We start from the raw sequence: 23607 nt of genomic DNA, 5'->3' as shown, positions 1-23607 counted from the left end.
AATGTCTTCCTGTATCTCTCCATCTCTTTCAGTTCTTCAGAGCCTCAGAAATTGATAAACAAGCACCAGAAAAAAAAGTTGTTTTCTTATAACTGTATCTAAATGTGTCACTTGTAGTTGTTTATTCTTATTTGCTTTGGTTCCTGTTCTCATTATTACTTAATCACCTGTTCCTTGTTAATTTACTCATTAGTCCCTCATTTGGTTCAGTATTTTAAACCCTGTGTTCCCCTGTATTCCTTTTCTCAGATTGATGTTCATTTAGTGCTGGGATGGGGAACGTTGATCCTGGAGGGCCGGTGTCCCTGCAGAGTTTAGCTCTAACCCTAATCAAACACACCTGAACAAGCTAATTAAGGTCTTCAGGATACAGGTAGATTTTTATTTTTCAGGGCTGTAGTTGAACTCTGCAGGACTGTGGCCCTCCAGGATCAACGTTCCCCATCCCTGGTTAAGTTGAATATGTGTGTTGATGCCTATGAAATCTCCTGACCTTTGTTTTGAAGTTATAATTAAAGACTACGTTTACTCCTTCATTGTGCGCTTTCACCACAACCATGTCCTGTGACAAAATTTAATGAAACTTGAATATGATTGTTAATTTTATAGTGCATTATAAGGCTGATTTGTGTTAATAAAGAAGTTTACTGGCAGAGTAGAAGAAATAGCATAGACTTTTTCAAATTATTTATATTAATTCAGATTAACTATTATAAGTCTTAGACCTAAATGTCCCCAAAGCAGGGGCGTGTCTAGGGGGAGGCTGGGGGAGGCAATGCCTCCCCTAGGATAAGCCCTGCCTCCCCTGAGAAATGATCTGTCCCTCTGATGATAAATTAAAACTTTAAAGTGGATTGTTTTGTGCATATTTTTCCATAGCTTGCAGATGGGTCTGATCCAACAAAAATCCAGTTTGGCGCTGTTTGACAGTGCACGCGCTTCGGGGGTACGCGCTGTTTACCTGGCAGAGCTTTAAAGCAGTGGCGTGTCCAGAAGCCAAAGGGTGGCAAGAAAATTAGATTTGCCAACCCAAAACAGCGTTTGGGATCGAAGTGCATTGACAGCTGAACAGCCTGATTTTGTCCTCGATTTCTGCCGAGGGTAGGATGTTAATAGTTTTGGTTGTGGGCGATAAAAATGTCTCCACAGTCTGCTTTCGAAGAAATATCGTTGCATTGTGTGCTGCGCACATTCTATCAGCTGCAGTTCTGGCCCAGCGGGATTAATATACTGCGACATACATTAACATCACAGTTAACTCATTCACATTTTTTTCATCTGTTTAAATCCTTACTGGTTATTTAAACGTTTAATTCGTGTCCTTTTCTGACGTGCGGTTTTTCTGAGCACAAAGTGCGGCCCGAAAACGAAAAAGCCCTTCGAACTGTGCCTGATTACTAAGTTATGTTGTGTGCTAATACTGTCAAAACACACAAGGTTTGTGTATAGACTCATATGTTTAAAACGAAAGTAAACAACTGAAAGAAACAGATGCATGTCTGAATATTAGAGGCGCGCAGGTCTTAAAGGGACAGTAGGCTACATGCTGCCGTGTGAATTAAAGGGATAGATCACCCTAAAATTTTATTTCTATCATTTCTGTTCTATTTCTATTTCTGTTTATACACTCACATGTTGTCCAAAACCTATATTAACTTATTTCTTGTGCTGAAAGCAAAAGAAGATATTTTGAAAAATTAGGATAACCAAACAGTTGCTGGTCCACATTGACTTTTATAGTAGGGGGAAAATTACTGTGGAAATCACTGAGAACCAGCAACTGTTTGGTTTTCCACCTTCTTCAAAATAGAGTTTATGTTTAGTAGAAGAAGGAAACTCATTCAGATTTTTTTTCTTCACTATTTAAATTTTTGGGTGAATTATATGTTAATGAAACAACAAACACACAGAGAAAAATCAATACTCTATACTCGTGACTGAAAAACTTTAATTCAGTTGCTTTAATAGGAATCAGTGTATATAGTTTTTATTTTTATATTTGTTCATTACATTTTTTTAATGCTCCTGCTAAATACACCCCTTGTACCTGAAAATGAAGCACTTTATTTGTATAATATCTGTATTTGTAATGTGTATCTTTGTTCTCATTTTTTAATAACAAAGATAAAATAATGACAAAGATCATCCATGCACTTTGGCCTAAATATCTGCCACACTCTTTCATATTTTGTTACCTTAAAAGGCTTTATAATAGGGAAATTAGTTTGGCTGTGATGCTCAAACAGCTTGCAAAATAGAAAAACCAACATGACAAAGAATCAGGATAAAATCATGGTATTTTCTGAAAAAAAATAATAATAATTGTTCGATTTTTATTATATCACCCAGCCCTGTGGGAGACCAAACCCATAGACTCCAACACCCCATAAAATAATAATAATATTTGCCTATGGCAAGCACCACTAATAAAAAAAAAAAAATGAAACTATATTTAAAAAAAGTTATGTTGCCTCTGCTAATCATATCATAATTGAAATTCTTATAGTTTTACAAAAATAGCTTTTATTTCAACTCTCTAAATCTCCTGACACCTTGTAGCCGAATATATTCCTAGGCCTACGTATTTACATTTATTCATTTAGCAGACACTTTTATCCAAAGCCACTTACAACCACAGAATAACATTCAAATACTGTTCTCATACTGTTTAAATGAGCATATCAAAAAAATTTTTTACCTGGGGCCGCATTCACAAAGAAACTTATAAGAGGCTACAAGTAGCTCCTAACTGGCGAATTTAAGAGAAACTCCTACAAATAATGACTGCTAATGTGTTTTACAAAGAGTAATTCACGAAGCATTTCAGCCCTAAAAGTAGCATCTACTTCTGGACCAGCTTAAAAGAAGAAACAAATTAATTAACCTCCTGTCTATACAAACCTGTTGTAAGATTCATTTAAAGAACTCTCTTGTCCTTCTCGGTAACCTACTTGTGTAACACGTCTTCTCACAAGCAAACACCTGTCACTCATTATCAGGCAAACACCGTGATCTGTTATATTAATCTGCCATATCTGTTGACCTGGTTTAACTTTTATGTGATAGCCCTATAGTCTAATAGGGGCCCTGTGCCTATCTCTGGGTTCCTGGCTTAGAAAAAGATATGCATTAAAAAAGATTGTGTGTAATATAGCTTAATTTTGTGCCGATATTTTCAATTGTCTATGTTGCCCCCCCAAACAAGCCAAATGCCCCCCCAAACATGACATCCTGGTAACCCCTCTGCCCCAAAGGGAGGTTATGTCAAATTAAATGGGGAACTTTTTTTTCCCCAAATGGTGGTAAAGTAAACTCATGCAGTGTTACTTAGAATTAAATGATGAATAAAGTCAAGCTGTCTGAAACAATAAACGAGCCACAGGCCAGCATCTAACACACAACTGTTTAGAAGTAATGAGTCATTTCTTTGAGAAGAAATCAAGTTGTACAACATGATTGAGTTCATGATGATCAATTTCGGTTTTAAATTCATAGTTAATCATAAGTTTTCTGTCAGAAAAATACAAGAAGATTGTCAAACAATGCAACTATCAATGACTCGAGTCCAAGTGCATGATGGGAAGAGGAAGAATGGGAAGCATTCTGGCAGGGAATGTAAAAACTGCTAATCTGCATCATTTTTGATTGACTCACATAATGTTTAACAGAATTACATTCTTAGTTTGAGTTATATATTTCACTTTTATTAAATCTACAGGAGCACAGATTCATTTTTTTATATCGTACCAAATGTATAGTTTCTCTGTCTCTTTTCACTCTCTTGATATAATGTGTTTTGATTTTCACACAAACAGTTCTAATTAACATCTGCAGTGGCTTCTTACTTTGTGTATATCAATATAGCATGTGTGAAGACTTTTACACTTACATATTTAGTTTACACTTACTTGAGGACTTCAAAGAAATTATAGACAAAGGGCAACTGGCTTACAGTTAAATACATTATACAGTACCTTGCAAATCCCTATCAAAGGAAAGCTGTCATAAACATGAGCACAATAAATCAAGTTCCTCAGATTTGAAACCAAGGTTTTCAGTCAGCATTTCTACGTATTTTGGGTCTTGGTGCAACACTAAATTGGAATGCTAATGGGGCGGCTTTAGCATGCTTCATCCTTAAATGTTTTTGCTAGGCTGCTTGTTCTGATCTGAAGGAGCAGAGGGAGGTGGTTAGCGCTCAACCACAGCTCACTGCCTTTCAGTCCTCTAGAGGGACTCTGCTTGGAAGACAGTGTGGAAAAGCCTGCCAGTGCCATTCCCAAACATTAATGATCCCCCCGTTCACCCCCGACATTGCCTGTTTTGCCTCTGGGCTCTCAGGAGACAGCAGAGGCAATCTTTATCGAATTTACTATACTAGCATCAAGGACAATCAGTACTGAGAGCGATTCAACATGACCAGTTGAGATCTGTAAATTGAATGCTTATATGATATAATTTTGTAATATGCTAAATTATGTGAATTACTGGTTTCTGACACAAGGGTCAAAGCAGACTGTAGAAAACTGATACATTCCGTTTTGTGTTTAGTTATTTTGGTGTGAAAATATCAGCATTTCAGTTGTGCAGTTGTCAGTTTGACCTATTTTATTTCTTTTTTCTTTTTTCTTTCAACATGGTCAGAGGTCTCAAATATTTGTTAGGAAAATTTTTTTTACATTTACTGTATACTGTTTAATTATTTCCTGAATTTTAAACGTAGGCCTGATCATAAATGTCTGACGATGTGGACAACACAATTGTGGACAATTATTTTTTAATTATCTTCTTTCTCTAATAGCATGTTTAGTGCTTTGTTATATTTATGTAGGCTAATACAAATTGATAATACACTTGGATATATTTATATTAAAATATAAACAAATGTATTTTCTTATATGTATCGTCTATATTAAGTGCTATAGACAGGTGGTTTTCTGGGTGTGTGTGATAGTGTTGATTAATTATTTTGATAATATAATGAGAAAAAAAAAGTTTGTTTGTCTTCATAATTTTAATAATCTCTTGTGAATTGTGGAACTGTTGCTGTTTTAAAAACGTGTGACATGTTTTGTTTTATGAATCAGTGAACGGTGTTTTCATGAAAACAGTGGCACTAATGCCGAATCACCTTCATGACTGAGAAGCCCCCAAGCAAGTCAGATTCAGGAGTCAGGACACTATTGGTGGTGCGTCTGTGACGCCATCTACACCTCCTGGTTTTGTGGTGAATGCATGGATAAGAGGCGAGCTGGACTGGGCTGTCTTTTAGACTATCTCGAACTCTGCTAGGATTAGTTTGGGTCTGGAGTCTGAAGGAAACGCGTCGTTATCGGGAGCGCGAGTCCTCCAATAGTCGCAGCACAGCAGCGGGCGCGGAACGCTCAGCGACTGACCACACGCTGTTTGTCTTTATTTTACATCTTTGGCAACGACAGAGCAAAAGAAACTGAGGACTTCTGCCTCAGTAGATATCTGATATGGCGGGTTCAAGCACGCTCAGTGTGTTTGTGGGAATTGTTCTAGTTTTACACGCTTTGGGAAGTGTTTTCCAGATCACCACAGGAGAATTAACGGCGGAAGGTGAGTGCTCGTGGACTCCAGTATACACTGCATTGATGACAGGAGTTTGTTTTGGCTATAGGGATGTGAAAAATCAGGGATTCACACCATGACCTAAGCCTATGTCTATTCGTCATGTACACCTATATGGCTTGCAGGCTAAAATGGAAATACTGAATGCATTTTCATAAAAAGTTGATATAGGCTACCTTTATTCCATCTCATCTGAAGGCAAGCTGACAAGTCTCTGCATAGACTATTCTTCAATTTCTCACTCATGGGAACTTTGAGATTTTCTATTCGTATTAATAGCCTATTCATATTAATGCTGAATTGTTTATTATAATGCAACGAATAAGCTCATATGGGTTGAGCGTGTGGTTTTGCTGTGCTGTATGTATGCCAGAGGCTATGTTTATCAGCAGCTGTTTTCAAGCGGTAGCTATGTGAACGTATTATCGCTTCTTGCAGAAAGAATATGAGTGGGGAAATCTTGTAGGCTACCTTCAGCTTCTTTTATGTGGAGCAGGGTTGTTTTCGTCGACTTTGCCCTGAAGCACATACAGTAACCTGTTCATCACTGGAGCAGCTATTGGGTTTCTAATCGCCTTCTGCTGTGTCGTTTCACACTGCGCAAGGTTATTTAACGTGAGACACAGGAGGCTTCAACAGACTGTACTCAAACTGTTATTCGCCATGTGCACATTTTAAGAGGAAAGTAAACTGGATTCATTGACTCTTTCTCGAGTCATAAATTCCTAAGTGTTGCTATGTTTCGACCCATCCGACTTGAGCTCATTGTGTCCGAATTATAACCTGCCTTTGTCTGTCTGTCTGGGTCTCTTTCTCGTATAGAGATACTATTTGACCGTTTTCGCAAGAGTACGAAAGCTGCAGTTCTGAATATCAGCACGATTTTCAGAATAACAGCATAATATAGCAGATGAGATACCACTCAAAAGGAATAGTTCTCCCAAAAATGAAAGCGGGTGAGTTTACTCACCTCCAGGCCTTCTGACTTTTTTTCTTCAACGGAGCAGTAAATCATTTTTTATTCTTTTTTTTTTTTGCTGAAACTGTATATATAAGTTTTTGAGAATTACCAAAAAAAAAAAAAAAAAAAAGCATATCAAGGAACACAAAATGAATAACCCTGGCCCCTGACAATTGAAATCTTATGAAGCAAAACGATTGGTCTGTGCAGTAAACTGAATTATTTACAATATTATTACCTATATTCCACAGCTTCAGGCAAATGTGGAAGTCTGATTATTTTGTGCAAAATGGTTCTTTTGGACATTATGTTTCTGGTTCAAATAACTGATTCACCAGTTCATGTACTGACGTAGGGGCAATTATTAAAGCACCCAATAATGATGTGAAACATGGATGTTGTAGATGTCTAATGCATGTAACATTAATAAACTAGTCTTTATTAGTTTGCCACATTGGTTCAGTCCGATTTGGTAAACTTGGTTCATCTAGTTCAATACAAAGAACCGTTTCTTTTGCAAACCGGACATCACTCTGGACCGTTTGCCTGAGGCTATGGATTATATGTAATTATACAGATAATAATGTTTAGTTACTTAAGTTTAACTTCATAAGACCCTTAAAATATCACTCATTTAAAAAAAACACCTACATCTCTGGTGGCCTGAGGGCTAGTAAATTTGTGAACAAAATTCTTTCCGTATGCAGCTAAAAAATTTGGTCTGTCATTGAGCAGCTCAAACACTGAACATTGCAGCGGCAGCAAATTTGATCATTAAATTCTAACTAAACTCAACTTTGTAAGAGTAACCGTGCTGCAAGCAGTGAACTCTTGACTATGATGACATGTTTCAGTGGCTATCAACATCGCAATCCTGATACATATACAACATGTATATACTTTTATTATTTTGTTATCAATCTCTCAGTTTTTTCCTCTTTTTGAAAGTCATGAAAACACTATTTTGGAGATATCTTTGGGAATGGATTACTTTAATAATATTTTACTTTATTTTTAATAACATTCAGGTGCCTTTTACAAGTTAACTTTAAGACAGCAAATGAAATCCAAATTGATGATTCTTGTTTTTTTATGGAATATTGGAGTGTTTAATATGCCAAGTGATGCACAAATCAGCACTCAGGCCGCTTGGCCAATCAAACCGGAACTAACTGCTGTGGAAAGGGTGTTGCACCATTGAGGAGGTGGTTTGATGTTCTTGTTTTTTATAAAGTATTCCAAATTCTGAAACAAACAGAACTCTGTGACCTAGTTTGTAGCCTACTTTACTGGCATTGGCAGGATGGAAACTGCATGTGAGTTTTGGACAAAACAAAAACAAAAAACACTGCAGCATATGTCTCTCACATGCGAACGTTGAGTATGGTTGTGTGTGTTTTTGCATAATAGCTGATCTTTTATTTCTTGTGATAGAGTAAACAACAAAGTAGGCCAAGGGTTCTAACGCATTACATAAGCCACTTGATGGTGATTCACATATGATATTGTGATAATCATGACTTTCCTGCCTCATGCAGATACAGATCCTGAGACTGAGCAAGTGGTAAACATGTTCAGACAATTCTGAATACCAAATCACAAATTAAGTTGGTAGATAAAAACACAGTCATTTTCAGTTCTTCCTCTAATACTAGATGTTTGTTATGTACAAATTGATTGACACTGATTTAAGATACAGAGGTTTAAAGGGAACAAAGCCTTATTGTTGGTTCTTTAATAAGCAGAAAGTGAAAAAAGACTTTACTCAACAAGAAAGGTTTATGAATTACAATTCATATTTATTAAAAGGAGTATATCACCAGTCTGCTATAGATGATTCAGGAAAAGCAGACTCAGAAACTGCAGAGATGTAGAAAAGGAGAGCTGGTGAGAATGTGAGGCCCCCACAGTTCTTAAGTAGTTCATCCAATGGGTTGGGTTTAGCTTTGTATTCAGTCTGATTTTTTTTGTCACCCCCTCCCTTTGGCTCCTCTCCTTTTCTCTCTCTGCCCTCAATTTCTTCCGAAGGGTTATACTTTTTACCATAACAATTTTTTTTCTCTTTAGAGAGCTTTAGTGAATAATAAGAAAGCCATTTTGTATTGTATTGAACAAAACAAAAAACCTTCAACTGTGTTCAGATCCCAATCCAGGTAAAGTTAAACCCTGAAGTCTGAATGTTTGTTTCTTGCATTGGACCTCTCAGTTTGTTAAATTGAAGAGCTTTACCCTGTGGAGATTTTTACCAGTTACACAGGTCAAATTTTCACTGTTTATAGTCCTTGGCCTTGCACATCTGCTCACCGTGAAATCTCTTTGGGAGTGATGTAAAGCTATAATATCTTATCAGAACATTGAATCCAGAGCTGCTCCAGGGCTTTAGACCACCTTAGAGTTTGGGCGATGTCTTTGGCCCTGGATTATCAATCCATTATACCTTGGCAGCAATAGAAAACTACATCTTGGCAGCTCAAACCCATCACACTGAGCATCTCTAGATTGTGCCAGCTTGCACCCTGTAATTGTTTTTCTCTTACTTGAATGTTCACAGCTCACACGAGCAGTCAGGTAACTTCATCTCTTCATGTGGTCGAGATGTGCATCTCTTGTACACATAAAATGGCAGTCTCTCAGCTCATGGCCCAGATAAAGCATTATTTATAGAGTATGCTGGCCATCTGCAGTGAAAAGACTTTATTAATAGGAGTGAAGAGCTGGGTGTGTTTCTCTCCCCACCGATACAACAATATTAATAGTTGCTTGCTAAACTCAGTGGAGCAAAGTACGAATTTGATACAATTATCCTTACATTAAATGCTATTCAAAACATTTATTTATGGTGTAGACATGCACACGGAAATGTACAGATATGTTACAGGAACCATATTCTTGTTCACTTCTGATTCTCTTAATCTCTTGCAAGTCAAGAATATGGCAGATATTTATAAAGGATTAGAGTGACTATGTATATATCAGGTTCAACTTCCATCTTTGTCATTTCATAGTATGCAAAAGGGCTCCCAGTAGTGGGTCATTCTTATCTAAAGACTTCCAGAAGTGCATTTGTTTTGGTCTTCAGTGATTCTGGTCTGGATTATGTATTGGACATGTACTGGCTGTGAAAATGTGAACTTTGAAGTATAGGTGGACATTAAATGTTTTCTCGAAATGTCCTGTTATTATTTTTTTTCCTTCCACCCTTGAAGAATAAACTAAGAAATGATCATTTAAACGGATATATTGAGAATTATACCATGCCAAGTGTTTACTATTGGAGTTGTCCTCTAGTAACAGATAGTTGTGGTTCCTCCATCTGGACGTCATTAGAGATGCACATCATTCCTGCATATTTTCCATCTCTCTCCTTTTCCCGTAAATCTTTTGCCTAACAAGACTGTCTGAAGCTTCATTCTCACAACCCTGAGCCTGTTTGAATGGAGCCTCTAGGTGTGACCGTAAATGGGACAGCGAGACGATGGAAGACAGCGTGAGCTCATTGGGTATTTTTCTATCCTGATTTTCCTTAACTTGACTAAGTTGGATATGAATCTCTCTCTCTCTCTCTCTCTCTCTCTCACACACACGCACACACACACACTCACACAGTTCAGACAGAATTAGGCCTCCTGGCATCAAGTCGGCATCAAGTTAACTGACCATAGCACTGATGCACAGCCTGTTTCTAATACACAGCCTGGTTCTAAGTTCATCATCCATCATAATGCCAAAAGCAGCAGCCTCCCACACACACAAACTCATGCACACAAAAAAACGAGCTCTGCAGAGGCATCCAGTGGAACTTCCACTGACCTTCATGTCTCTCAGAAGTGACTGCTGTAGGGGGAGAAGGCCGTTTGTAGGAAGATCCTTGAAGGAGAGTGGGAGAGAAGCAAAGAAAGACATCATGCAAAAAGAAAGAGCGCAGCACTACATAGTCAGATGATGGGAAAAGAATTAGTCAGAGAAAACAGATGAAAAACAATAGATGTTGGGCAAGACAGTCCTTTGGAATGAGCTGGTCTGAATGCTTAGGGAGATCATACATTGCAGGCTCTGCAGTTTTCTTTTGCTTCTTTCAGCATGGCGGGTAAGTGAATGGATGTCTTGAGTCAGGCTTTATCTCTCCTTGAATGAGTTCCTAAGAAAGCATGAATAGAGCTATGAAGAAAAGGATAGAGGGGGTCCTTCTGGGTAGGAATGCTTGCAGGGCCTGACTGTTGTTCCCAGACACACCACTATGCATCTGGCGATCCATTAACAAAAACTAATATCACACTTTATAAATGAACAGTCACGCTCAAAGTGGTATGAAGCTGTTCAGTTACATTTGCCACAAAAGAAGAGGAAGGTAAAAGTACACCTCCACCACTAAATCGCAGTTAAAAAAATTGCACTGCATGACCTCACTGAATACAGCTGTGAAAGAGAGAGGGAGGAGAGAGAGAGAGAGAGAGTTTCTTGGTGAAAGTCACAGAGGTTTCCAGTAGTTGTCTTTTGTGCTCTAAGGCTCTTGTGTGTTTCACATGCTCACAATGCTTTTCAGGCTTCCAGCGGTGCTTTTGTTTTCAATTCTTGCCTGGATCTCTTTCCTTCTTTCTCTGTCTTTCTCTCCAGGGCTGCAATAATGGTGCTCGGTATGAGGTCCTTTTCTTCATAGCTTGGCTAATTACCTATCAACAAAAGTTAATTACACCGCTCTGAAGTGTTTGTTAGTCTTCACAAACATATTCAATGTACTATTCTCAAACATAGCCGCCTAACAGCAGATTATGTCTGCTATTAACCTCAGTTGTGCATTTACACATTAAACGTGTAGCCTGGGTGCTTTTTTAACTTCCTGAAAAAACAGAGGCTGGCTAGATGCTATAATCTGCTCTCATGATACTTAAAAGGATTTCTTGCACCTGTTCATGTGCACTGACCCAAACATAAGTAGTGAATGCAGAGCATCTAGTGACTTTAGAACAGAGCCTCTAGTGTGAATGAGATGGAATGGGTGATGAGGCAGAGAGATTGGAATAGCAAGAAGTAGTAAATGTGTCCCACAGGAATTGTGTGTGTGTGTGTGTGTGTGTGTAGAGTGTCACTGTGGGGGGTTAGCAGAGGTTGGCTCAAGGGGAATGAAAGTTTCAGTTCACTCATGCAAACTCACAAGCACTCGAGTGCTAGGCAAAGGACAATTAACCAGAATGCTTCTTCTCATGAAGACTGTTCCTTTTGGATTACATTTTCTTTTGGCAGGACGTTGTGTTTGCTTGTATGTCTAGTTTTGCTGCCCCATTTATCATGCAGCTCTAAATATCTTTTTAAGTATTCACTCAGGTCATTTCTAATAAAATATCTCTTACTTCCTCTTATTTTCCTTTTATGGACTTTGCATTAAATTTCTATTTAATCATATTTTTAATTTTGTTGGATTTTAGTTTTTCTTTCTGGAGGCATTCCACAACAAATATTTATATTGGAGAAAGAAAAAAATAGCATCATATATATATATATATATATATATATATATATATATATATATATATATATATATATATATATATATATTAGGGATGTCAAATTTCGATTATTTCCATGATCGATCGTCGTTTAAATTAACGATCAATTAATCGATTAATCGTTAACCATAATACTGCAAAATGCGTCTATTGCAGGCACACAGTCAGCGGTATGACAGGATGTGCAAAAGCCACACACACACACAAAACGCTTTCTCACTTGAATTAAAGAGGTTTTAGTCTGAATAAAATGCTAGTAGCAGGATTATAAATGAATAGATGCGATTATGATCATTTGATAAAATGAAGAGAGCGCGTCATACTTTTGAGGTCATTTTACTTTGTTGACAGTTTCCAATCCCGCACGGAGAACGCTGAACGTGCCTCTTTAAATGGTTTTGTGGTGCTCGTTGTTGTATTTTAAAGCACAATTGCGATGTTTTCAACTGACATTATTGTATAAAATTATCCGAAATGTGGAGCGCGTGTGACTGCGCTGCACATTAAGTGAACTACATCGGCGCTGCTGCACCAAAACACAGTTGCTCACATTAATTTGATCCTGCTGGATTCTGTCCTAGAAAATGTCAGATTTTTTAAAATCCGGCATACAGCGCATTAGATCGTGACAGTGCATGCGTGCAGTCGAGGATGAGCGAGCGCGGATTTGGCTAGATTTATTTGGAGGTTATTGCTCATGTCTCATTCGGCACAAATCGAAATGTTTCCATATTCGCAATGTATTTGAATGTTAAACTATTATTTATAATGTAAACTAGGCTTGTACTTAACACGCATTCGCATATAGACGGAAAAGATGATCCTCTTCATATGAGCAAAAACGTCCTTGGCATAACAGCAGAGTGGACCGGTATACTACGGTCTATTTAAACTGAATGCTCCAGGAATGTGTCGGTCACAGCGCCTATTAATCGCTGTTTTGAATCCAGCAATTATTTATTTAGAAATGATAAGATCTGATTATGACAAGTGTGGTATAAAAGCTTTGTTTATTAGAGGAATAATAGGTTAACTGGAAAATGTTAGATCGCGACCATGCTTTTGGACCCCATAGTCTTCATTTACGCGGCTTGTTCTGGTTTGCCGGTTGGTCACGAATTTCCACAAATTCAGTATATTTAGGCATTGTTTCTTTTCCTAAATCTTCATAGTCTAACCCTCTAATTTCCCAGGTTTGTTTTATTATCTTTTGCTTTTAATAACTGTTTTCGCATCTCTTACTGTGGTAAACATGGGAAGGGAAATTAAAGATTTCATGAATTAAGAATTCGTTCGATTTATTAATTTGTTCCCTTATTTCACTTAAATCATGGGTTATTTAGGGAACAAAATTAATGAAACATGGACAATTGCCACATTAATAATTCGTAGGAATGAATTAACAAGTTGTAGGAATGAATAGACTACCTGTCCTGTCACTGTGTCCCGCAGCCCTGCAAAGCGCACGATATAAAACAGTTATCTGATGAAATGATTAGTAACTACATTTCTATTGCATTTAATGTTGAAGAACTTTTATGTTGTTTCTATTTTAATGTACTTTAAAGTTTAAATCACATTAAAAGCTTAATTTGTACATTGTGAATGAATGATGATGCTTTTATATATCGTCACCGTCACTCACAGCCGCTCGCACGTGTTGAGTGCGCATGAGCCGCACGCAGCCCAACATTGAATCGGTTAACCGACCATCGATAGCCTTAATCGATTGCATCTCTTATCGACAATTAATCGATCATCGATTAATCGTTGACATCCCTAATATATATATATATAGTATGTAAATATATATAGTATATAAAAAAATATATACAGCATATAAATATATATATATAGCATTAAACATCATTCAGAAAATAAACCCAACCACAAACGTATGTTATGTTGTTTTATAATGTAACATGCTGTTTTATGCTCACACACACACACACACACACACACACACACACACACACACACACTGTATAAGTACATATAATAAAAGAAAAACATAAAGCTACCTAAATATTTTAGGAAAGTGCTTCTGCACAAGGAGATCAACATGTGACGTACTTGACATCAAACAGTTTATTAAGAATATCCCTGATCTAGAATCATTTCAATATATATTACGATATTTGGAGAATTTCTTAAGTATAAATACCTACAATTTGACAAAGTTGGCCAGAGTTCATCTAAAGATAATGGACTTTGTGTACCCCTTATACAGCAAAACATGGTTGTCACTTCTCTGGGGTTCAATTTAGAAAATCACAGAAAGAGTAGTATATGTCTTTGCAAATGTTGATATTGTCTTTCTCCACATTGTTTTCTCCCACCAGCCCTGAGTTCTCAAACACATACAGTCCAGAGAGACAGTGGTTTTTAAACGCAGCACTTTAACAAGCATTAACAAAACACCACACCCTTCTACTAGACATGAATGTCTCTGATTGCTAATATTTCATCAAAAATAGCTAAAACCAAATGGCCTATGGCGTTTTCAAAACATCGGTCTATTTGTTTGAGTCTCCTCACCAATTCAGTGCAGCTAGATCAACTCAATAGTGTGAGTTTTGGGCAGGACTGTCTGTTTGGATGACAGATGGCAGACTGGGCAGTGTTTGTAAAAACCTGTTTGAAAACAGTCATTATTTTTGCTATTTTATTTAATGCTAGTAGGGTTATTTAATCTTTTCTCCCAAGCCTTTTGTATTTTGGGAATTAATAAACTCTGACTGTTTATTTTTGCCTAAAAGTTCTTTTTCAAAATAATATGTTCAGTCTCTCAGTAGCACATTAATTCCCGACTTATGTTCATGATGGTGTTTTCAGCTGCATGCAAGCCTTAACAGGACTGTGTGGCTATGACTAACTCAGACTTTAATAATAAAGCTTTGTGTTTCTGCAACTGGAACTGTGTCTGTGTGTGTGTGTTTTAGGGAGTGTACAGTTTGTATGAGTGGTGGGTGTGTGTTTGTTGGTTGAGGAAAGATCACTTTAGCAGACACAGGCAAAAACACTCAGATCTGCAGAGCTGTAAAGCAGTGTTCATGAGTATTTCTATAAGAAACTCCCTGGGCCTCATGCAACGTAAAACACCAGTGTGTTAATGCATTTGTAAGCAAATAAAATATTTTGAATGCAGTATTTTAGAGTCAGTGTTCCATACAGTGGAACTAGTGTTTTACAAGCAATTCATTAAATCTAAAATATCTATATAGGCACCAAATGAATTGACCTCCTCATGTTTTAAAGGTCATGACGTGATCATTAAAGCATTTGCAACATTTGCTTGTTTTGAGCACTTTAAGATCCCTATATATAGTGAACTATTAGTGTGTTGTATGTTTTTAATTACTGGGGATGATAAAACATGAATTATGAGAACACATCTACCATATTGGCAGTTGTTTTGCTCAGTTCACTGATTACAATATATTAAACTGTTATAGCTGCATTACTATATGCACTACTGTAACTTAAACAGAAGAGCATGGCGCAACAATAGGGTCATGGGTTTGTTTCACAGGCAATGCATAAATGCACATTTTTAATACATATATATGTGAGTTTATTTTTAATAAATGTACATTTACTGACATTTTCTCTGCAGCCCCAATTTGCATTTCATTAGGAATCAATATAGTTTTGTGTTATCGTGACATTGCGGTTGGAGGCAGACGGAGCACTTGTGCTAAGGGAGGCCCACTGCCCATCTACATGCTCATAGTTATTGCTCATTACCAAGTGTCTTGTTGTACACAGTAATGGGGGTGGGAGATAAAAGAGAGATCCAACTGTGCTGTCTCAGGGTTTGTGGGCGAGTGCCTGAATTGCTTGAGAAGCCCCAAGGATATCATTTTCCAATCATGTTTTCCCAAGGCAATCAGCAGCATCATCCATAAGTGGTGTTAGTAATTTAGCATTTAAACGTGTGGGAATAACCTACAGTGATAAACCTTCTATTATCACTGATATCAATGAATTTATCTCATGATGACCTTTGTTAATATCTCAGTACACTTTTACTTTATGTTCATTACATTCTCTCACTATAATGATTTTATCAACTTGTTTAGCTGTGAAAACTCACACTTTTCATATCCAAATGAAGATGTTCAAGCACCAAGAGGCCATAGGTTTTATATTGTCTAGTCATAGGTTTTAAGATTAAACTAAATGTGATGGCCCACAGTGGTTTTTATCGTTCTTTTGACCTTAGAGCTAGCTCAGTGTTACAGGCTAATAGTTGTGCGTGTTGTGGAGTATTGAGGCTTTATGTTTCTAGGATAATTTAATCAGTGAAACCTAATTGAGCGTATTGAAAATGCTTTTTTGTGCTATGCCCCCGCTGACACTTTTTAAGCACAACAAAAATTAAGTCTGACATGTTAATTACGAATAAATTATGCAGAGTACACTCTTTGTTCTTGGCGGGGGGTCAGGGTTCGTGTCAGAGTGATGCCAACTAACTACACTAGAAAATCCATACAGCCGTGATTGAAGGCTCGTGAAATGTTACATAACCTTGACATCTAGTTATTTGGCTGAAATAGAGGAAGCTAAAGCTGTGGGATCTTCTGGTGTTTGTGTATTATACATACCTCATGTCGTTCCAAACCTGTATGACTCTCTTTATATATATGGTTCACAGGGGCCTTCTGTGGTTCAGAAATCTTTTCAGGTGCTTTGAGTTTGAGGGATATTATTGATTATTTCCTGTGGTGATGCTGTTAACTCCACGGTCTACCAAGTTTCATTGATCTTGAGCACAAAAGTGCTGCTAATGTCATGAGGATTGTTTTAACCTGTCAGTGAGAGTTGACATCCCTCTTTCACACATTTACACTCTTAAATACAGCTAAATATGAAACATGTCACTGTCAGGAAATACTGTCTGTTTTTTTGTATTGGTCTGAAAAACACTGGTCAAGTACAGATTTGAGATGTTCAGTGGAGAGTCCTGTGGTGACCCCTGACAGATGTACTTCATGAAAACCTTTAGCTGTATCCCCAGAAGTAAAACAAACCCAAAGCTCACACAGAGAAGAGGTCAGAAACCAGACCGATACAGCAGCTCACAACAAGAGCACAAGAGAAAAAAGATGGGGGAACCTACACGTCTTGTTAACCAGGCCAAAATGTTTCATCTAAGCATTATTGTGAGTGTCCAGATGTGTTGGGTCACAAGATATTAGGAAGCATTCAGTAATTGTTATGTTATATGAGAGAAGGTCTTTGTCTGTGTTCAACAGCAGCTGGTGAGGAGGGCGTTTCTTATTAATCTGTTTAACTGCAGATGTCAAGGGTGTCAAGCCAAAAACAAATTTTTGGTGTGCATTTCATGAGTCAGTGCTTTTTCATCAGTTTAAACTGTTCAAATGCCCTAACTTTGGTGTATTACTATGCAGTAACAGTATATTAAAAAGCAATGCAGTTTTGGTAAATCATAGTCTTTCAAATATTTTAATTCATTGTTTAATGTTGTTTAAAAAGAAAATGTAGTTTATTTGACAAACTTTGTATGTAAATGTAAAAATGCAACCATTTCAGTGAAGGATTTGTGTTTTAACCCAAAAATGTAAATTCTGAGACTTTGGGAACCTCTCCACTCTTTTTTACAAGAATTTTTATTTTAATAGAGCTTTGGCTCTTCCCTTGACATTTTTTTGTGAGTCTCTGACCATGGAGGCTCTTAAATTTCATCAAACATATCTTACTTTGTGTTCCGAAGATGAACGAAGATCCAAACTTATGGGTTTGGGAATGACATAAGGGTGAGTAATTAATGACAGAATTTTTATTTTGGGGTGAACTAACCCTTTAAAGTTGGTGTGATTTTTTTTTATTTCTTATTATAATTAACATGGACATTACCATGGGGGAGTGTTAAATTTTTAAAAGAACCATTAAAAGGCTTTTAAGTTCATACATGTCATAAACTGAGATGTTGAAACATGCTTTAATAGGACCAGGCTGTGTGAGTGCAAATCTGGGCCATGTGTTGTGAGGTCTATCGGTTTCTCAGAGGAAATGAGCATGGCACTTTGATGTTACTAGTAGAGGGAAGATCCTTGTGAATCAGATGTGCCTCGCCTGAGGTTCAAGTTCAAGTTCAAATTTTTATTTCACAAATTTGACTTTTAAGATTTTAAGACATCATTTTTTTTATGACATCTGTGAGATTATTATGAAGTAGGAACAGTAGGGAATGGGTCGCCCAAAGCACTCTTGCTCTATACAGAATGTTGTAGCACTGCATGCATATGATAATGTTATGAAATAACATATACTGTATAATAAAATAACAGTCAGTTTGCTGCTTCGCTCAAACTAGGGTAAGACAGCAGCAGCAGCCCAGGAAATTACTTTTACTACTCTTATGTACTGAATTAGATTTTTACTATGAACTACTGACTTTAGATATCATTTTAAATTGTTGGCAGTCTTTTAAAGAAAAATAAGATAATTAGTCACCTATCATACAGGATAAAGTACAATGTACATACCAGTTGTACTGCTAAGAGTAATGCTAGTACTGTTAACTTCTTGTCATTTTACTAGTAAGTCAGACCTCAGAGGAAAATTAACTAGAATGCATAGGTGGAGTACTATTAAAAAGAAATTATAGAAACAGTCAATTTGCTGCTTTGGTTGTAGCCGTGAAAAACAAGATATGGTTGGATGATTGTTGTTGATGGGCCAACAAGCAGATGTAATCAATGTTTGGCTTTCTTAGAAACAGATCAGTTCTTCCATTCCGTTATTCTTATTTTTTTAATTAAATCTGAACATGTGATTTCATGGAAACTGTCATTAATGGATCAGTCTAATATTCGGGAATGTGAGTGTGCTTAGTTATTTACATGGGGAAAAAAAATTTTTTCTTCAACTTTTCATTTTATCCACAACAGTTTACTCACTTCCATTACCATTATTTACACACACACTCATAATGTGAACATATGTATAAACAAATCACAAAGCATGTATGAACACAATTTGAGCTGCTGAGAGGGAGCTGAATGAGACATGCAGGGTGAGGTTGTTTCATCTCAGACCAGTCATCTTCCTTTTACAGCCCTAATAAACATGTGTGTGTGTGTGTGTGTGTGTGTGTGTGTGTGTGTGTGAGTGTGTGTGTGTGTCAGTAAGAGAGAGAGTGAAATATCTGCTGGGTTTAACTTTGGGGCTCTTAAAAACAGGAAATGACAACACTCTTGTCTGTTCTCGTGGATTCCTTAAAAGGATTTTTACACAACCTGCTTTGAGCATTGCTGTTAGAGTTAATGTTAAACAGAGATAACAGAACGAGTACTTTTTATTAGGCTTTTTTTTTTTTTTTGGTCTGGTAATTTTGTCTTTTTTAGTTGCATGACTGATGTGCATATAAAAATCAGTTACTCTCCCAATATGTGGAATGAAAATGCCACTAGTGCAACATACAAATACATTTGTATGCAGTATAGCATTCAACCTCTGCCTGATAACAAGTTAAATGTAATAGCTGAATGAGATTTTATACTGTAAAGAGAGGTATGGTTTGGTTGTTCTTTCCATACAATGTGTTATTGTAGCTTCCCTCATTCCTGTGGGATGATAGCGATGATAAGTCCTAGATCTTCTCTTAAGGTTAAACGTCCAAAGAAAATAGATTGGCTTTCTGCTCTTAATGAAGACAATATAATCAAAACCCTTTTGGAACAGGGTTAAAACAACACCTTACCAGGGGCTGGAAAAAAACTATGGAACCACAACATGACAGACAAAGGGCTCTTATGTTCAGGTTTATATTGTAAATGATAGATGTAAAAGATAGTATAGTACTGTATGTGCACATATAGTTATAAGAAAACAAGAAAGAACATTTTTGCATGCAGTATTGTAATATAACAAAACTGGTGAATAGAAAAATCTAACTAGTCAGTCCAAAATATAACTGTTTTATAAGCCTTGTCATATGTGATCAGAGAATTTTGTTGTACCCAGGAACCTTAAAAAGCTAAAAGACTAAAAGGAGTTGATATGCCAAGAACCATGTGGAGCTGCAGAGAACCCTTTTGGCTCACAGGGGGTCCTTTGAATGTTAATGGCTCTACTTTGAAACATTTGTCATCCAAAGGACTGTTGAAGTACCTTTTTAAAAATGTAGGACCCTTCATTCCGTCTGTGAAGCTCATTGTAATGAGGTAGATATTAGAGCAGAGAAGCGTGGGCACACTGTGCTAGAAAGCTATAGCAGCACAGCAGTCCATACAGTAATGAACTCTCAAGCTGTTCATGTGTTTACCACAAATAACCTTTAGTACGAACAATCAGAGGATGTTACTTTAAAGGAATAGTTCACCCAAACATAGTTCATAATTGAAACGGTATGTGGGTGTGTGTGGATTTAATGGTGTAGGACAAGGCCACTCGTGACTTGTAGCTCAAGGACCACAGGTTCCTTGTACTAAATCTTACACATACACATAATTGAGCTCCTAAGTACAGTACATAATCAATTCCAGAGTGAATAGTGAATAGTAGTGGTGGGATTTTTTTTTGCAGGTTGCATTATTCTGTGAGTAGGTTAGTAAATTATCTTTGGCCGTATTATAATGATTTCTTAATTCGGAATATGCTCAAGATTGCATAGGGGGATGTGTTCAGGGAATTTGGCTGTTAAACGTATTATATTTGAATAAAGGTTGGTTCATTTCGATATATGAGAGACAGCAAAATGATCAAATATCCCATCACTAGAGTGGTGACAAGTGACTGTCTTTATTAATGAGTCATTGAATCACTCATTTAACCAATTCAAAACAATGATTAAAGGTTTAGTTCACCCGAGAATTAAAATTTGCTATCTTTTACTCATCCTCGAAGCATCCTAGGTGTATGTGACTTTCTTCGTTCAGAATAATCCAATTTAAGTTATATTAAAAATTGTCCCTTGCTCTTCCAAGCCTTTCAATGGGAGTAAGCTGGTGTTTGATATCAACAGCTCAGAAGACATAAAATAAAGTGCGTGCATCTATAATAAAACGTTCCTCACACAGCTCTGGGGGGTGAATAAAGCCCCCCTGTAGCGAATCCATGCGGTTTTGTATTTCAAATGTAATAAACACATTTTTTTTCTAACTTCTGCTGACTGTGGGGAACCGGAAGACATGCATACACCTAGGATGAGGGTGAGTAGAAGATGGACACATTTTCATTCTCTGTGAACTAACCCTTTAGTTTATAAATGAAAGTGAATAACTCACTGAATCATTCACACAACAAACTGTTCAGCTGTTTTCATTAGCATTGAAGAAAAAAGATTTTGTTACATCCACCATACATTTTTCAACCCAGACTCATTTTATATACGTGCCTCTGAATACATTTCTGCAACAACGTTATTATGTCTTCATGTTTTCACGGCAGCTTCAAACTGAAATGTCCAGAGAGTGCCACTAAAACACACATTCAGTATGTATCTGTGGCACATTATTAATACGTTGGTACAGGCACGTATTCCTGTGATTTTATTAAGCTGCCTGAGGTACTGTTGTGTAATATCCATAAGAATACAATTACCCTGCCTCATTGTTTCATGTATTTAGTTAATATATTATGTCTAAGGGTGTATTATTTTGTTTATTTCCTGGGAAGGCCTCATACAGGCAAATATGTAACTGCTGCATGTTGTAGAGGAAATTAAGCAATTGTTTTATTGTAAGTATGCCTTTACTATTTATGTAATACCTTTTGTATTGTAACCTAGGATAATTATTATTGGTAATTATTTTATTAAGAAAGTGATTTATTAGGAAAGACACCACACATGGTATAGTATTGGATTTATATTTGTTTTATTGAGAAAGTTATTTAGTAAGTAAAACACCACACTTGTTGTTTTAAGCATTTATTGAGAAATGTTTGTAACATGTATAAGCAAGAGTGTTGAAGAAAGAAGAAGGTGTGTATTACCTCAGCTGGTTTGTTCAGATGAAGTGTAAAAAAACAGCAGTGCAAAGAATCCCAAAGGAAAAAAAATGAATATGCAAGGCCTTTTATAAATAACTTCTTAGGGGATTTCCAGCACGATGTCACAAGACATTGGGATCCACCTGCTGTTGATGCAGCCATGCAATGTTAAGTTTCTCATGTGGATTTGAGCTGTTTGTCGAAGCGTTGTTTCTTGATATTCTTTCACTTAAACACAGTGTGCACTTAAACACAGATTACAACCAAAAATGAACCAAGGAAACTAAGGAATATATATAACTATACACAGAAAACAAATTAAATAATGAACAGGTGTGATAATCAAGTGAATTGCCATAGTAATTAAATAGAGCGGGAAACTGGAACAAACATAGGAAATGAAACAAAACTAAAAGTCCATGAACATGAAAACTGAACTGATAGTTAATTGTAATGTTTGAATACAACTGAAATTTGAAAATAATTTGAAATTTGATGAATTCATTGATTTTTAAATAAAGATTATTTTTGGTTTCAGTACAACCAATGAAATTAACTAAATTAAATTGTTTGTTGAACGAAAAAGTTGTCAATCTTGTACGTTACATTGAATCATAATGTGTTATAATGTATAATTTTGGAGCAGTGTGTGTGCAGCCGAGCAGTGTGTGTGTTCTTTCTGAAATAAACACGCCTTTATTGCTCTGCACTCATTTAGTTAATTGCATTTGCCTGTCAACTGAAGCTTTTATGTGAAGAGGGGATTACAGGAATGAGTTTACTGATATACAGTACATGCTATGTTGGTTCAGTAGTGAGGTCATATCTTTGACATTTCTAAATATCGAAATGCTTGTCCCTGCAAATGAAATGCTTGTGGTAAATGAATCAACCAGTGGCCTAAAGAGTAACTTTATCATAAACTTTATCATGTACGATGCTGACCTTTAATGGCACAATGAGTATTCTTCTTTTTCAATGTATATTTGACATTTGATTCTGTTTAATCTACAGTGTGTTAGTGATTTCATAAAAATGAATTATTCTGATTTTGTATGTGTGTATGCTGGACATTCATCCTCCTGTGCGCGCACACACACACACACACACACATTATTTATGTGTTTATCCTTTAATGTTCTAATGTCACCTTCCACTCATTAGCACTTTAAATTAGCAGCAGGTCAAAGGAAATAGAGGCTGGTGTGACTGAGCAATGCAAGAGAATTACACTGGTGAGAAAGCTGGAGATAGATGAGGTTAAACATTGCACACACAAACGACTGCTTCATATGAATTCTGCTTTTGATTGACGTGTTCAGTGTTTTGGAGGTACAGTACATGGCTCTGTTTTTAGATTAAAGCAAGCAATCACACAGTGGTTTGTGAAACAAGGGCAAAGAATTTTGTTGTCAGTGTAAAGTCAAAAGGACTGATAGAGTTGTCAGTGCATGTGGAGCGAATGTTTATATGTGACCCTGGACCACAAAACCAAAGGTTAAGTGTCAATATTTCGAAATTGAGATTTATACAACAAGTGAAAGCTGAATGAATAAGCTTTCCATTATTTTATGGTTTGTTAGGATC

General features: G+C 36.7%; 1 protein-coding gene across 1 annotated transcript in view; it reads left to right on the top strand.

Annotated features, from left to right (window-relative positions):
- The first annotated feature begins 5142 nt into the window (after window positions 1–5142).
- Window positions 5143–23607, top strand: part of plxdc2b (plexin domain containing 2b) — a 47485-nt gene continuing 29020 nt past the window's right edge. Inside the window, exon 1 of the mRNA XM_052561854.1 lies at window positions 5143–5583. Coding sequence (XP_052417814.1) covers window positions 5481–5583 — 103 coding nt within the window. The 5' untranslated portion in view covers window positions 5143–5480. The remainder of the gene's footprint in view (window positions 5584–23607) is intronic.

This window comes from Carassius gibelio, chromosome B7, assembly GCF_023724105.1.
Source record: "Carassius gibelio isolate Cgi1373 ecotype wild population from Czech Republic chromosome B7, carGib1.2-hapl.c, whole genome shotgun sequence".
Lineage (NCBI taxonomy): Eukaryota > Metazoa > Chordata > Actinopteri > Cypriniformes > Cyprinidae > Carassius > Carassius gibelio.
The sequence above is the reverse complement of the archived record's forward strand: the minus strand, read 5'-3'. Positions and strand labels throughout refer to the sequence as shown.